The 16,469-nt window shown below is 40.9% G+C and overlaps 1 protein-coding gene across 2 annotated transcripts in view; it reads left to right on the top strand.

Annotated features, from left to right (window-relative positions):
• The window catches only part of BRF1 (BRF1 RNA polymerase III transcription initiation factor subunit), a 178,613-nt gene that overhangs the window by 120,664 nt on the left and 41,480 nt on the right, over positions 1-16,469 (top strand). For both annotated transcript variants that reach the window (XM_054068880.1, XM_054068881.1), the window contains 4 exons: positions 9,255-9,316; positions 11,902-11,983; positions 12,081-12,136; positions 13,988-14,244. In XM_054068880.1, the coding sequence (XP_053924855.1) occupies positions 9,255-9,316; positions 11,902-11,983; positions 12,081-12,136; positions 13,988-14,244 (457 nt within the window). The remainder of the gene's footprint in view (positions 1-9,254; positions 9,317-11,901; positions 11,984-12,080; positions 12,137-13,987; positions 14,245-16,469) is intronic.

Here is a 16,469-nt window from a genome sequence, read left to right as displayed (position 1 = left end):
ATACAATTGCCTGAATGGACACAAAAATGTTCTGGTCCCTGGAGCAGGGCTCATGTGTAAGCTCTGTTTGGGTTCTGATAGATAGATAGATAGATGGATAGATAGATAAGTACTTTACCACCCACCTGCTTCTCAGCCTTTAGGCATGGTCAGAGACAAAAAGATAACACCTCTTCTAACAAGAAACTGTGCAACCTCTGTGATTTTTGTTTAAAAGCATGGTCTGTGCTGGCTGTGGCCATCTGTTGTGTCATGGACCAGTGCTTTTAACACAGATCAGCATTTCTGTAGCTGCTACTTGATAAGAATTCAAACGGGTGTCTCTTACAGGGCTTGTGAATCCCAACTAGTGGTCCTGAGCACTAAATCAGAGTCAGGATCTTCAGTGTGGGATCTCTCTCTGCTCCATGCCTCTTATAGTCCTGACAGCATAAAACACAACCTGGTAGCTGCTCTGAATCGAGCCCCATCCACTGCAGAGCCTTTCTCCTTTGGGCCAGGATCCCACCTAACTGCCCCATTTACAAAACTTTTGTTTTTTGCAGGGGAGCTTCTGCTCTTGCCGATTATTCCACTATAGTAATAATAAATAATAAAAATAATAAACTTTTCCCTTCTCTTTCCTCTCCCCATATCTGTAATTCCCTGCTTGCTATTTCTCATTAGCAACGAAGAAGGGAAGAAGCTGGGTAACAAAATGAGAAATTTCTTACCTGATAATTTTCTTTCAGTTAACAGCTTCTCACCATCCCGCCTGCCCAGACAATGCGGTAAATGGCCACGAAACAAATTGATTTTTTTTTTTTCTCCAAATAAAGTCCCAGCTATATAATTTAACACACTATATTGTGATGTTGTCTTAATAATAATAATTGCCTGCTGTCACAGGCATTTCTGTAGTCTGGGTGGCTTTTGGTAGCTGATGCTGAGCCTGTCACCACATCTTCCATAGACCAGCTCTGAACCTCAAAGGGAGGGTAGAAGTTGGGCCACCTTTGCTGAGACAAGGTAAGGGTAATTACAAGCCGTCTTTATACGGCTGCATATATATTTTTTTTTTTCCTGGTGGAACAGAAATTGATTAACTATTTAAAAAAATATAAATAAATAAAAATAATCCTAGCAGAATTTTAGGATTTGCTTTTAAGTTCTCTGTATTGTAAAGCTTGTCTTATTTTGTTTGGTATAGAGAGGGTGGCATGTTAGAGGAATAAAATTACTTCTCTGTAAAGTGTATGTCCTTCTGCTGGGGTGGCTGAGCTCTGGCCAGGCAAGGATCTTGGGCTTGCAGGGATGGACAGCAAAGCATTTAGCGCCCACAGCAAGACGTGGCTACTTAACTGGCAAGCTGCAGTTGTAGAAGTGATGCTTCAGTGCTTAAACATTAAACCAACTGTTGCCTTTATGGCTGGCTCAGATGTAAAGTGCTGTTGTTGTTTTACACAGTGGTCTGGCAGCACAGGGAAAGTGAGCTGGAGACTGATCTGAGCCTGGCTGCCTTTGCTGCCAGCTCTCCAGGGCGTTGTACAGCCCTTGCCCCCTTTGCACTTGTGGGGTTTGGAGAGGGGAACTGATTAGGATGCTGGTCATTTCTTCTCCCTGGCCTCTCCCTGTATATGAACTGTTACTGTTGGATACCCCTGCAGAGATCTTAGGAAAATGCAGAAAATACAGGCCAGAGGCACCAAGAAGAAGAGTGGGTGGGGGAAGGGAAAAGATGCCAAGAACAGCATAAAAGGCAGGAAAATACAATGGGGAATTGGTGATCAGATGGGAAAGAGCAACAAGTAAGGGAAATCTGTCTTTATTGTTTCCATTTTAAAAAACTTTTAAGTTTAGAATTATTCAGGCAGGAATGTGGGGACAAACGCAGAGGTGTAAGTGCGTTGCACCTTTGGCAGGGGAGCTGTGATGGTTCCTGGAGCTGCTGGATGCAGAAATCCCAACTTGGAGAAGACTTGGGGTCTGCGTGGAAGCTCGTACCATTTCTGAGCTTTGGAGCTGCAAAATGTCATTTGTGGTAGCTAATTAACGTGTTCCCGTGTGAGCATTCATCAGGCTCATCATTTATGGTTATCGGTTTCAGCAGGAAGCAATAGGTTTTGTCATATTGTTGAGACCAGCTGTCCTCAGAGAACTTGGTCATGGCAGCAGAGTTGGAAACTTAAAAAAGAATGAGTTGCGTCACGTAGGTTGCATAAAGGATGCTCTTTTTTGCTCTTTTCAATAGGTGTTGAGAGGACGCAAACGTTATTCCAGAATAGGAACATCTGCTGCTGGTTTTCAGGACAGTGTCAAGATGTTCTTCAGTTCAAAAGCTTTAACTTTCAGCTGTATTTATTTTGGGAGGTTGAAAGGATTTTTTCTTAAGGGCTTTTTTATATTGCTATGTAGTTCAATAAGCATGAGCTTACCTTTAAAGAGCGTATATATTGCTTTGGGGGAGGGAGGTGTTCTGGAAAGAATGGAGTGATTAACTGGTTTTTTTTTCTGATGAATTAGTGTATAAGTTAACAATTTTCCATGTCTTCTAGACTAGTGGCATAACCTTTACCTGGCTATAAAATGTGTGGATGTGGTTTGGTTAGATCCTCCATGGACTGTGAGGTGAAATAATAGCATTTGTTTCAGTGTGGATGTGCTGCCAGAAACCCAGCAGGAAAGCTGGGTTTTTATCCAAATTGAAATTTAATTTATAAAAAACCTGTTAAGTATCTAAGAAAAGTTCTGAAGTTCTGTGTGAGATGACTGACTGTAGTAAAAGCTTTTCTCGTAATTATTCCCATATATCATTAAGCACACAAATTTGAAATTCTTTTCCTGCAATGGGATAATTGTTCTGCGGCTGTCTTAGGAAGGCACTGATGCAGGAAGGTCGTCAGATGTCAGTCAGCTGCTGCAGGACAGATGTCACACCAACAGCCTGAGTCTCAGTGTGAGGAAATAGAGATGCAGGCACTTAATAAAGTTAGGTTTGTACTTGTGTGGGGAGTTAAGGGACAGTCTGGTAGGAAAACCTCCTTCTGCTTGCAGTGATGTGGGTGAGGCCCATGCAGTGACTGCAAACCATCCAGCACTGATCCTGGCTCTTGTTCATCTTTACTTTGTGAGAAGGTCATATTTTCAGCAGATAGGAGTGAGGAAAGAGCTAATGAGTTTGTACATCCCTGCTTTTGGACGGGCTTACTTTGCAGAGCCGTTCTCTCACGCTTGCAGCACTAGGGTATGTAGCAGATATGTGGAAATTCTTTGATTTATTTGATTGAGTCTTTTCATTCTTTACCCTTCATTTGCACGTTTATGGGCTTTTCCTCTATCTCTAATGCTAAGTGAGGAGCTGGCTGGTGGATGCTGTGCAGTGCCAGGACTGTGTGTCCTGGTGCTGCCAGGCAGTCCGGCGCCGGCCGGCAATGCCTCCCGCCATCCCTCCTCAGCAGGAATGAACATCTCTGGGAAGAAGGGGCCTCACTCTGCGTGGCGCAGTGTGTTTGCTTTCTCTGAAGGAGCTAGCAGGCTGGAAACTTGGCTTCAGCTGGAGCAGACCCCTTAACCTTGCCTTGGCAGAAGGAAATAATAAAGTGACAGACTTCATTTATCTTTATGCTGTATGCGTGGCCTCGTGTGCTCCGTACACCATCAGACCTAAATCCTAGTGTCGAATTGGCAGTATGAAGGAGTAGGCTGTAATTTTCAAGGTGGCTTCAGGTACAATAAAATAAAAAGCATTTTCACTTAAATATGAGGATACACGTCATGCATTTTTGTGACCTTATTTTGTCACTAAATGCAATTAATTTTTCTCTATGGTTACATCTTCTTTTTGCGATGTGCTTTTGTTATGACAGCACACTATGACATTGCCAAAGGTGATCGTGGGGAGTAATAAAACTCAGCATACCCCACTCGTATGGATCCGCAGACTCTGCACACCTTAAAGTGCAGCGGGTTCATTTGCACACCCGTCGATCCTCGTACACCCCACTTTATGCTGCTACTGCAGCATTTTCACATCCATTTCTTTTCCCTACCGGATCGCTACAGCACTTTGTCTGCCCTGCGCTGCTGCCGCTCCCCTCCCAGTTACCCACGCTTAATGACTGTTCTCTTCACGCCCTTGGTAAATCAGTTATCTTCCCCTCCAGATGGGTTCTTGTCCCCTCTGATCGGCTAATCAATTATATTCTGATGCGGTTGTGCAGTGCCTTTTTTGACGCTAAGCTACCGCCTTTCCTTCGCGCTCCTTGCAGCTCCCAAAGCGACACCGACACCACTCATCAGATTTAGCTGCAAAAGCGTTTCTACCCTGTCGGGTTCCTCTGATGATCTGCGGGAGCTTTCAGTGGCTCCCATTGGTTTTAATCCCTCCCTGGAGAGCAACAATCAATCCCACTGTTTGTGATGCCCCAGGCTCAGGTCGTTTGGTTTGTTGCTTAAGGATTTTTGTTAGTGAAAAAGCCTCTTGTAACTATTTTCAGATTTTGTCATATTCTAGCGCCAAAGTATTTCTTAAATGCTGGAGGTGCTTAGTGTCTGATGTTGTGCTGAATAGGTGGAAGCCTTCTTTGTTTAAACTCTTTCGTCTCTTTGACTGCTATGAAATGGTGTGAGAAGGGTGTATTTGCTGCATGGGACCAGAGCACCAAGTGCCTCCTATTATATTTGCTCTGGAGGATTTCCTGGGAAGTGTTCAGCCTCCATTTCTGTCTGTAAGGAAATCCTCTTATCTGGGCAGAGCAATAAATAGTGCTGCCTGCTGTAACAGAAACAGAAAAACACATTCTTCACATGGCTGTTTTTAAAAATGGGAGGTTTAAAAAATATTGGCTAGAATGATTCTTCTGTAATAAATCCCCGTAATAGTAAGCTATATATACACTGAACTAGCCACAAAGAGGTGGGGAGAGACAGTGTGTTAAGAGAGGGTTTAGCGTGCATGTAGTAATGACAAGAACAGTAAATAATCCTACAGGTTTACAAACCTAATCCCCAGTGTCTGATTGTAGCCCTCGCGTCTACTAGAGTCGCTTGGCAAAGACGTTAAAAGACTGCAAAGAAAGGGCTTTTGTTGGGGATATTGTTAAATATTGGGGGAGCTGGCTGGGTGGCTGATGCTTTTAAGTGGCATGAATGTAGTTGATTGGGACCTGGATGGAAAGCTCTGGAAGTGCCCGTCCCTCTGCTTGCCTTGTAGACTTTAGGTAACGATGAAGTAGGCTGCTCCTTGCTCTACGCTCTTCTCAATGTTACGTTCATTTAAGAACTGGATTTGGGGGGAGGGTTGTTGTTTTTAACACCCAGCTTATTTCTTGCCTGTGCCTTGCAGTAAAGTGGTTGTTTTTCTTAACGGAAGAAATCCATGTTGACTAAGAGCCGTGCCATGTGATGCTATTGCTTTTAAATAAGCTTTTAAGAGGTTGGACCAGATGTTGGCCACATCTGTGTTTTTATTTCGTTGAACATTTCATTTCGACCCTTTTATTAAAAGAGAAAATGATCATTTAGAAATTGTTTTTGAAAAGTTTAGCAGCTGGGAAGATCTTTCTGGTATATAAAAAAGCAAGGGATTTACTTTCCATATAACATCGAGCAGACGGATATTTATGGCTAGTAGGATCTACTCATGTTGGAAATGATTGCTGTGGAAATTTTCAGATCAAGACTGATGTATTCTGTTTTGAATTGGCGCTCAGTAACAAAGCATGTATTTTTTTCTCAGTGAAAGCATTAACCTAGGGATTTGAAGGCATCTTCTCTTCTGAAAAGCCCCTTACATTTAATGAATGCCTATCGCCTTGGCAGGAAAAAGGACGGCTTGCAGGCAGAGGGATATCTTGCAATTACTCCCTCTGCTGCCGTTATGGGGTCTAGGAAATGCTTATTACATATAACTTGCTTCTGGATTCTTCTCTGCAATTTACCAGTTGGAGAATGAGTTTTCTGTCCCCGTTGCTAATTGATCCAATGAGAAAAACTGGCACCTAATTCAGTAACAAGTTATATTTAAAATGACATGTGAAATCGTTCATGGTGCCTGAAATTACATCATTTTCAGTCTGGCGTATTAGGGCTGTATGAGGGAACAGACACCTACTGTACTGTGATGTATTAAATTTTAAACCTCTGGTCCAAAAATATAGCAAAGTATAGGAGGACTGAGGTGTTTGATGATGAATAAAAGCAGTGGCAGCTTCATTTCAGTGGGATGTTTGTGTTGTTCTTAAGATATGGCAGTGGTTGCAACAAATAATTTTGGGATGCGCAGAATTATGAAATTTAGAAGTGACTATAAAGTAGTGAGTGCAAAGTTGAGTAGTGACCTGAGTCCGGAGTGGTTGTCACCACTTCCAAATTTTGATTTTCTAGCCTGTGATCTTCAGAATTTACTAGTGACTTTTCAGGTTGGCTCCCTTTCTCTTTGTCTCTAATTCGAAGTTATCACAGAATCATAGAGTGGTTTGAGTTGGAAGGGACCTCTAAAGCTCATCCAGTTCCAACCTCCCCTGCCACGGACAGGGACATCTCCCACTGGATCAAGTTGCTCAAAGCCTCTTCCAACCTGGCCTTGAACACCTCCAGGGATTGGGCATCCAAGACTTCTCAGGGCAAACAGTTCCAAAGTTGATATTTTACTTTATCTGGTGCAATAAATATGGAAAAAAAAAAAACCCCACAAAAAACCCTCTTTGCTCAGATAAGCCAAATTTAAAGTTTGTTTGGTTTTTTTCCCAAAAAACCTTGAGGAAACAAAAGGTAGATTACACAAAGAAGAGGGAGACAATGATGCCTTCTGCCCTAGACCTTAGTTATTAAACCTGTCACCCAGAATATGGGAAGACCCAGTTGAGTCTCATTTCAGCGTGAACTCCTTCACACCTAGGAGACAGGTTATTATGGCCTGGAGATACTCTTGTACTCTGCTGTTGAGCTGTTTTATTTTGTCTAATGAAACATTTCTTGGACTCAGGTGGACAGTCTCCTGGGAAGATGTTTCAAACACTATGCTACAATATTTACTCCTTTCCTTGGTGAATATTTAAGCATTTTACTCACTGGAAATTTATATCTTAGTTCCAGTAAGGGGGACTTGTAGTGCTGTTCTGCAGAATACCCTGGACTCCTGTGGGTGATGTGACATACAGTGATTCCTCTCTGCACTTTACATGATTACAGTTTGCTAAAAAATCCAGTGATTTATGTTAAAGAGACAACAAACCACTGGGATGTGTTTTGTCGCTAGGTTTTCCTCACCAGCCTTGAACCAGGGCGTGCATTGCCGTGTCCTTTGGTCGCATCTCTGCCTGCCTGGCAGCAGGGTGCCTGCACAGGGATCTGGTGGCCCTGGTGCAGAAAGCCCTGCACTTACTGGTCTGTTATAGAAATGAGACCGGAAGAAAATCATGTGTACTGAACAATTACATAGTTATTATAAAATCTTTTACACTTTTAAAGTGTTGGTGGGGAAGAAGATTATAAACTAAATCTGGTGCCTGGGACCAAAGTACAGTTAATTTCTAAAATGTAACAGCAATAAGAAACGTTCCTTAAGGCTTTTTCAGTCATTTTAGCATCAAATTATCTGAGTCAGTAAAGTTAATACTAGCTTTATGAGACAATCTCAGAAAAAAATCAAAGCAGTGTTATGCTGTTCCTTGTCACAGGATATTTTCTTTAGGATGAAACCCATTTTGTACGTGACTTTGTATAGAAGGTTTAGAACTTTCTGTTGGTTGTTGACAGTGGATTTTGAAAATGTATTTGTCAGCGCTCAGTAAATGTCTGTTGGGTTGAGCATCCAGACCCTTTGCACCACCTCAGGATGCACAGCCTTTATTCCTAACTGGTGTTTAATTTGATTTTCTGACCCTGTGTTTTCAGGTACATCAGACAACTGAGCTTGGCCTGAGTTCTGCCAAGCAGAGTGTCATTTGCGTCTTCTGGGAATGCTCATAATTCCTACGTTTGCTTGTCTTCAGCATTTGATGCTGCTCAAGCCTTGAGGCGCTGTGTTGCCGTAACCTGCTGTTGGATCAAAGAGCTGCAGCTCCTTCTCCCTCCGCAGGTTCAACACTGCACTGCTCAGGAGCTCTGCTCCACAAGGAAGCACCAGTCTGGCGAACCAAAACAATTCAAAGGTCTTGGTTTGTGAGGAAGCATATCCCAGGGACTGGAGATGAAGAACTGTGAAGATGCCAAGCTCTTCTGCACCATTTCAGTCTTAATTTGTTATTGCAGATTGTTTAAACAATAATTTGTTTATTTATTCTGCAAGTAAACTGGTTAGGTCATCCTTGTCTAGTCTTGATTAGGTGCAGTGGAGATGACCAAGAAGATTGCTTCATTCCCCAGCATAAGTCTCTTTGCGGAATAATTTATTATCTTCACTGCCATAACTACATTAATAGTGTGTTACTACTGTACATTAATGTGATGTGGAAAATTAAGTTTTGCTGCTGTACATTGTGCCAGTCATGAGTTAGGTCTGAGTTCTGCGCTGTTAGGCTTTTCTATAGGTGGAAGATAAAAAAAAATGTGTTTTCAGAAGAAGTCTTAATAAATACAAAACTAGAAAAATTACAGTGAAGTTGTAATTACAGAAACTCCTATGGTTTAGCATTTATCTGGACTCTTCCATAGCTTCTAAAAGTTATTTTTAAATTTGGAGGTGTTTTAATAATTCCCATTTTACAGAGAGGAAAAATGAATACACATCTTTTTACAGAACTAGTATGAGGTAAGTGGTCTGAATGATGATAGATCAGAATCAAGAAAAAAGCTGTGGTATGACTGTCAGCATGATGTGTTATTTACTGTTCCACATTGCTTCTCTGAAAACAGAAAATATTTTCTAAGCCCTGATTTATGGATGAATCATTGACCTATAGGCTCTGACAGAAAAATTCGTGTTATGATGAAAGCAAAATGGTTATCTTCTTAAAATGGTTTCCCCAAGATTCCTGCTGAATGTTCGTGGCTGTACATTAAAATGGAAAAAAAAAGTCACTGGAATTGTCTGGTGGACTTTGAAAAGGACTGTACCAATTCCTGAAATTTAAATTAATTCAATGTGGTGAATTTGTGTGTGTGCAGGTACCCCCATATCAAAACTACTCAGCAACATGTTAAACCTCCTGGATGAACATAGAAGGATGCAAATCTCTGAAGCACGATCATTCAGTGTTACTTTACCATAGAACTTGAATTGTGATTGATTTTGAACAAACATCCGCTTAATTAAAATGTATTCTTTTCTTTAGATGAGAATACAGAAGATGGTGAATTAGATCTGAGTGGGATCGACGACAGTGAAATAGATCGGGTAAGGTGCCCTCTTATCCTGGCTCTCTTGGCATTTGGATATCTGAGGATGAAAAATGGTTCTTATCTGGGTTATTCTCTCCCCTCACTGCCTCTTCTCTTTGATCTGTAGAGTGGTTCAAGTGATTTCAGTGATCTGAGATCAAAACTAAGGTTCATGCAAGGCTGTGCATTTAGTGTTCCTTGCTCATTTTATGTATATATCGGACTGCTGCTTGCTCATATTGTGCTGGAATAATTATGTTTTCGAATGTCTTTTATTCTGATGTAGGACGCTTAAAACTTTGGTTAAGCTCTAATTTCATTATTTTATTAAGATATATTCAACATAGGAGGCTACCATGGAAATGAAACTGTAAAACCGGCACGCATGGCTTCTGTGTTCTTTCTAAAATGTCTGTAACATTTTCTGGATTTACTATGATTTGTGTGGCAAGAAAGATGCCTTTTGCCATACAGCCTGAATATGACAGACAGCTGTGGAAAATAGTTTGTTGAAGGGCACACAGCAGGTGTGAACAGGTGGCAGAGCCCAGGTCTTCTAACTCCGAGCCTGTTGCCCTCTCCAGTCATCACACTGTTTTAAAGTGTGATTTGAACATGTAACACCAATGCTAAAACCTCCTCCTTTTGGGGTACAAAGTCATCGAGAGTGACAAGGTTGCATGGGGGTTACTGATCTGCAGAACGTTGCTGGCAGTGGATGAAGGAGCGGGAAAATGCTCAGCTTGATCTCAGCTATGAAGCAGGTTTTGCTAGACTGGGCGCTAAGAGGGCTGAAGCACCTTCCCTATGAGGACAGGCTGAGAGAGTTGGGGTTGTTCAGCCTGGAGAAGAGAAGGCTCCGAGAAGACCTTATAGTGACCTTCCAGTACCTGAAGGGGCTACAGGAAAGCTGGAGAGGGACTGTTTGCAAAGGCATGTGGGGATAGGACCAGGGGCAATGGGAAACTGGACAGGGGCAGATTTAGACTGGACATAAGGAGGAATTTCTGCACAGTGAGGGTGGTGAGGCACTGGCACAGGTTGCCCAGGGAAGCTGTGTCTGCCCCATCCCTGGAGGTGTTCAAGGCCAGGTTGGATGGGGCCTTGGGCAGCCTGAGCCAGTGGGGGTTGGAACTGGATAGGCTTTAAGGTCCCTTCCAACCCAAACTATTCTGTGATTCTACGATCTTAGGAACCGGGTGGACATGGTATAGAGGGAGTGGGGAGGCGGGAGCTTTTTCAATATAGCAGATACATAATTTAAACGATCATGAGAGAAGAACAAATGCATTTTCTCTTCCCTCCAAGCTTTGTGATGAGGTCATAACTCTGCTTTTATGATGTCATATTCATTTCCATGGCAGTAGACTGTAATAATGTAAGCCCAAGATTATGAACTCCTTAAAAGCATAAGAAGGATGAATAACTGAGCTAGGAGGAAGCAAGTTTTACTGTTACTGCTCACCTTTAATAGAAGCAGATGAAAGAGTGAAAATATTGGTCTGATAAACCAGCGCTTGCACAGCTTTTTGCTTGCCTCATTTGCCCTCGGAGGAAGGACTCCTCCCTGCATTAGTTTCATTTGACTGGAGTTATTTTTCTCATGAAGTTCTATACATACATTTTACTTTGGAGAAAATCTCAAATTCTCAAACCAGTAAGATGGAGAAATCTCAAATTTTTTTTTTGTGAGCATTGTTGTACAAGCCTTGGGTCTCCTGCTTAAAAATAAAAATGTCTTGTTTGTGAGGAATTTGTCATCTCTGTTCTGCACAAGTTCTTCAATCCTAAACAGCACTAGCTGTAGAGAACTTTTATTTCGTGGACGGTTGTGCAAGGTACTGGGTTTATTTTTGTATTTAAGTAGTTGAAGTAGTTGAAGAGGAGATCTACCTACCTGCCAACCTACCTCCTACCTGTTTGTTTACTTCTGTAACTCATCTGAATACTTCTAGGTGTGTTTTACGGCTCCACACATGCTAATGATGTAACCAAGACTAAGTGGAGTTAACTGAAAAAAGCCTAGATGTGGTTACTGAGCCCAGCTCTCCAAAACAGAGAGGACTCAAACTCCAGGCCATCCAGCCTGGTTTCATTCACACAGACATGGCCATTGAACTAATAATCTCAGTAACTATGCCTACACCTTTGCAGAATCATGCCCAGAAGAAACGGGTTTTTTTTCGGTAGGGCAAGGCAATGGTTTCCATACTGTTTTGAATTACAGACCACCATCAACACACAGAATTACTTGCAGATGACCATGTTGTCATGATACCCTCTCATATCATCTGAAAAAGATCATAAACCCAGGATCAGTTTAGGTTAATTACAGACCGTGTACAATGAGCCTTGCATGGTTTTGGTCATCCCATCATAGTTTGGAAACCAAGCACTATGTTTTGAAAACATGTTGTTGTTTTTTTACCAGCTTTGGAAGTTACTAGAAATGCTCTCTGATTGTCACATCTCAGTAATGTTTTCTTATATTAATGTATTTTTAAAAACAGAATTGACCTTGCCAGTGGTTTTTCAATTCCATTTTGCTCTGTGGTTTTCAACTTGATTTCTGAAAGTAGATAAACTTGTTTTGTCTTTTAGTATATACTTAACGAAGCAGAAGCACAGATAAAAGCAGAGCTGTGGATGAAAGAAAATGCAGATTATTTGAAGGAACAAAAAGGTAAGTATATGGGACTGAAATTCTCCTTTTGGCCAGTGTTGCTGAAATGTGCAGTCTGCGTAATCTTCATTCTGGTTACCCTTTTGTCATCTTTCAGAAAAGGAAGCAAGAATAGCAAAAGAGAAAGAACTTGGGATTTATAAGGAACACAAGGTATTAAACTGTGCTAATTGTGTCTGTTTGAAAATGTCTTGGAAATGCATTATGTTTGCTGATCAGCTCCATGTAGGCTGTATGCGCATAAAGGTGTAGGTCACCACTAAATGAGCGAAAGCTATTGTATCTCTACCTGTTATTGAATTACAAGGCTATAATATTTTTGGGTGGTGAGTAAAACACTATCTTACCCAAACTTTTATTTTGAATTACTATTATGAGAAAAATTCTGTGCATGGCAAAGTCAGAGCTGGCTCTTAGCATTTATTATGATTGCTGTCCTAATTGCTTGCTTATTTAAATACAGGTCTTAAGACATGCCTAATTTTTTTTTTTTTTTAATGTGTGCATGGGGAATTTGTTTGTACTTGCCATAACTTCAGTAGCTTTCTTTGCTCTTAGAATAGTGATTTCTTTATGAAGAACTGAACAGACCCTTGTTACAGTCACTTGAAGGAATATTTTTTTTTTTTACCTTTCATAAAGAATGCAACAGTTATGTTAACAAATGGCATGTCCTGTCTCCCTGTTTAGCAGTTTAAAGCAGCTTAATTGGCCGTATATTCACGATTTATGGCATTAGTATTTTGTGTAATTGAGCAAGTGACAAGTCAAATCTTCCACATGCAACTAAAATCCATGTTAGTTTTTAGTGCGTATATCCTCTATCTTTTTTTCCAACTAATGTGAAAGACAGAGCTTCCTACTTCCCCTAGGTATTTCAACAATAAAAACAAAACCAGACAATGAAACACTGTTTTATGCTTCAGAGTTTCTCATTCATCCTGTGCTTGCAGAGACGTGGCAGTCTACCAGCAATTTTCAAAATTGTATAACTCGTTGGCACCGCCGAGTAGCCCAAACACCCACCTTTTTGTTCAGACAACACAGGAGTTTTTCTTTAACTCTATATTGTTTCTGACAGCTCGAGTAGAACTTGATTAATGTAGTGCTTTCCCATTTCAAGGTAGCACTTGACCTATGTAGGTAAACAGAGGGGCTATTATCCATTAAAAAATAAATCTCTTACAGAGTTTGGTGTTAAAACCTCCCTTTGAAAAGGTAAATGCAGAATGAGAAACAGAGGTCCTTTTTTTTTTCCAACCCTACTCAGGCATCAGACATGGACAGAAATGTTCTCTGGTGTCATTTCTCTTTGTCTGGGTCTGTGCAGCATCAGCCTCCGCAGCGCAACACTGGGCTTGGGCTTGCAGCGTTTGCCTAGGAAGGGACAATTGCAGGTGACATTGCTGCTGTGCTGCTGTGTCTTCAGCCTCCTGCTTCTCATCCACTGGCCTTAATGCCAGTCCACACTTAGAAGGCTGCGGCTAACATTCATAGCCTTTTCCAGTCTGGAGGAGGAGTTGGGTATATGTTCTCCCACACCACATTCAGATTTGATATAAAATACTATTGCAATTTTGATACTGAGTTGTCAGTACTTATAGGAGCTGGAATCCAGCTTGACTCTAGCTTTATAGGCAATTGTAGCAGCGGAATTTCATTATTTACATGCTGGATGATGCTATCAGAGTCCCTGTTCCTGTAACAGAGTTCAGTCCATTTTTTTTCATGCGTGAGAAATGGTCCACGTTTCTTCTCTGGCAGTATTAACAAATACCAAGTAAAGAATTTACAATAAACCATGTGGGTATTTGGTATAAAAATGATCGCTTACCTCTCAGAGAAAAGAGACCTTAGTAGAGGGAGAGCTGACTTAGCCTGGCCACGTCGCCTGCATCCCCGCATCAGCAGCACCTGAGCCAGGACTGCTGAACTGCAGCTCGCCCTTCTGCTTCACCGAAACTTTGTTTGTATCTACATCACTAATTTTATATTTTAATTAAGCCAAAGAAATCTGCAAAGAAGCGGGAGCCAATTCAAGCCAGCACAGCAGGAGAGGCAATTGAAAAGATGTTAGAACAGAAGAAAATCTCAAGTAAAATTAATTATAATGTGCTAAGGGACCTGAACAGCAAAGGAAGTAACACACCAAAGAAAGAGGATGACAGCACTGATGAGAGCCCCAACACCAAGAAGCTGTCAAGAAGAAAATCTATTGCCAGTAGGAATATAGCCAACCCTGTAAACAGTGTGGGAAAAAGGTACTGCAATTGTTCATTTATATCTCTGTCTGTGAGACTGTCTGTGTATCTTTCTGAGCCAGACAATGTAGGGACTGAAACATTTGTTTGAGGCTAAAATACTGTCAGGGCTCTGTTTTTATTTATTTTGCCTGCAGTGTCGCAGCAGCACCTTATTTATAGTTCATATATCAGAGGTCTGCTTTGGTGCAAGTTAATCATCCTGAAGCAAAAAAAAAAAATCAATGAAAATTCATAAACTTGGATCTTTCAGCCGGGACACCTTTTTTTCATATACTCCTGACATTTTCTGTCCTTCCTTTTGAAGCTGTCTGTATCAGCTGACACAACACTAAATGTTCGAAGGCTTTGGCTTTTTGCTTGATTTGAAAAATATAATTCCCATCTGTTTTGACAGCTAGCTGTTTTGATTAGCTTTTATTTTAGTTTTATTCCAAACCTTTGTTGTTAATTGATGACACAAATATAAAGCCTTACAGTAAATACACTTGTTGGTTTTCTGCTCTGCATTTGTAAATGTTTTATAGTGTCATGAAAGCTACTATTTTAATGAGTAAAATATTCAACTTTCTGGGCAGATTTGTAGTATGCTCTAAAGTGTGTGAGGAGATTGATGTGTCCTATCTACAATATTCAACTATTTTATTCATCTTTAATTTATGAAATCATGTTGGATGATCATTTGGATCGTGTCTATGTATAGTAATTTCTTACTTAGGAGTTATATATTTATTTACTGCTTAAAATATGTAGTTTTTTTGCTTCTTGAAATGTAGGCCTGATGCCACAAGGAAATTTAGGTACTTAAACTGGAAATGTGAGATGTTGTCTTTGCTCCGTAGTCAGATTTATGCATTCCTCGTCAGTAACTGGACTGAAGATTTTAAATGTTTTTAGTTTGTTTGATGGTATTTCTGAGGCTTTTAACTTCAAATTTTTTGAGACCCTGACTGCATCAAATATCTCTTATATAAGCCATAAAGGGCTTTTTCACTCCTCAGCTTTCCTAAATCTAAGATGATGGCTTTTGTGCCTGTAAGCCTGAATTCATAGTTACTCAACAGTGTTTACTGCAGCCCTTGACAATGTGTGGCCTGTACGTCAGTTGTGCCTCCAAGATTTCTCTGTTCTGTCTCTATTTTAGGGAGCTGGGCTCGGTAATCCTTATGGATTTTTTGTAACTTGAGATTTTATATGATTCTATACGTTGCGGCTAAGAACAGGTGAAGGACTGGGGAGGGTGGAAGGTCAGCCAGCCAGAAATCATCTATTCGTGCAAGAACAGGAGATGTAGGATACCTGAAAACATGAAGCTGTGAGGGATAGTGTGTGCACATCCCTCTGAAACTAAGAAAAATAAGGATGACTTGGCCCAACCCCTTATTTTTACTTCCTTTGACAGTGAGACCAGAGGCACAGTCTTCAGTTTTGGCTGAGAAGCAGAATGCCAAAGCCAAAGTTCTCTGTCACCAGGATACAGGTTTTTGCAGGGTACTGAGCATCTTTTCTTTCTTCGCTGTACCTTCTTTATTCTGTATTTTACCAAGGTGGCTTCTTACTTGTTCAACTTTTCACTCTTAATATCAACAGCTTTGCTTCCCTGGTTCTTGACTCACTGTGGGTTTTAGTCTCCTGTGCAAGTTGCTACTTGAAGTGATGTCTAATGACCCAAGCACATAAGTTTTCCGCTAGTGAAGGAAAGTGAAGATGCGTGGAGGATTAGCTAACAGCATTTAGCCTGTGCCTTATTTGGATTTAACAGGTATTAATGAGTCATCTTGCTGGTAGTTCTAGAAAAATATGTCCAATTCAGTTGTCTGAAATGAAATTCTCTGATGGGAAAGGGGCTGGGCAGGATCCTGGTTGCATTTCAGAGCTCAGCAGTAACATTCACGCTTGAGCTGTTTTGCCACATCCCAACCTGTCACTTCTCAGGTTTGCAGAAATGTTGGGCACTCAGAGCTCCTACTGAAGTCAGCATGTTAAATTCTGAACAGGTGTTAAACTCTTTGGAAAATCATGCCATAAATATTTAATTTAACAGTGGTGCAACTTGAAAAGGTTTCTAAATAAATACAAATCAGTATTTTCCAAAAGCAGCTAATAAAACGTGTTTATTTTTCCTCTTGAGAGCCTAAAGTACGTCCTTAAGATGCATAACAGAGTTTCCTGATTACGATTAGCAGATCTCAGATACAATGAATTTTGCAGCAGAGCACTTCAGA

Source organism: Cuculus canorus, chromosome 5, assembly GCF_017976375.1.
Source record: "Cuculus canorus isolate bCucCan1 chromosome 5, bCucCan1.pri, whole genome shotgun sequence".
Taxonomy (NCBI): Eukaryota; Metazoa; Chordata; class Aves; order Cuculiformes; family Cuculidae; genus Cuculus; species Cuculus canorus.
This window is presented reverse-complemented; position numbering and strand designations above follow the sequence as displayed.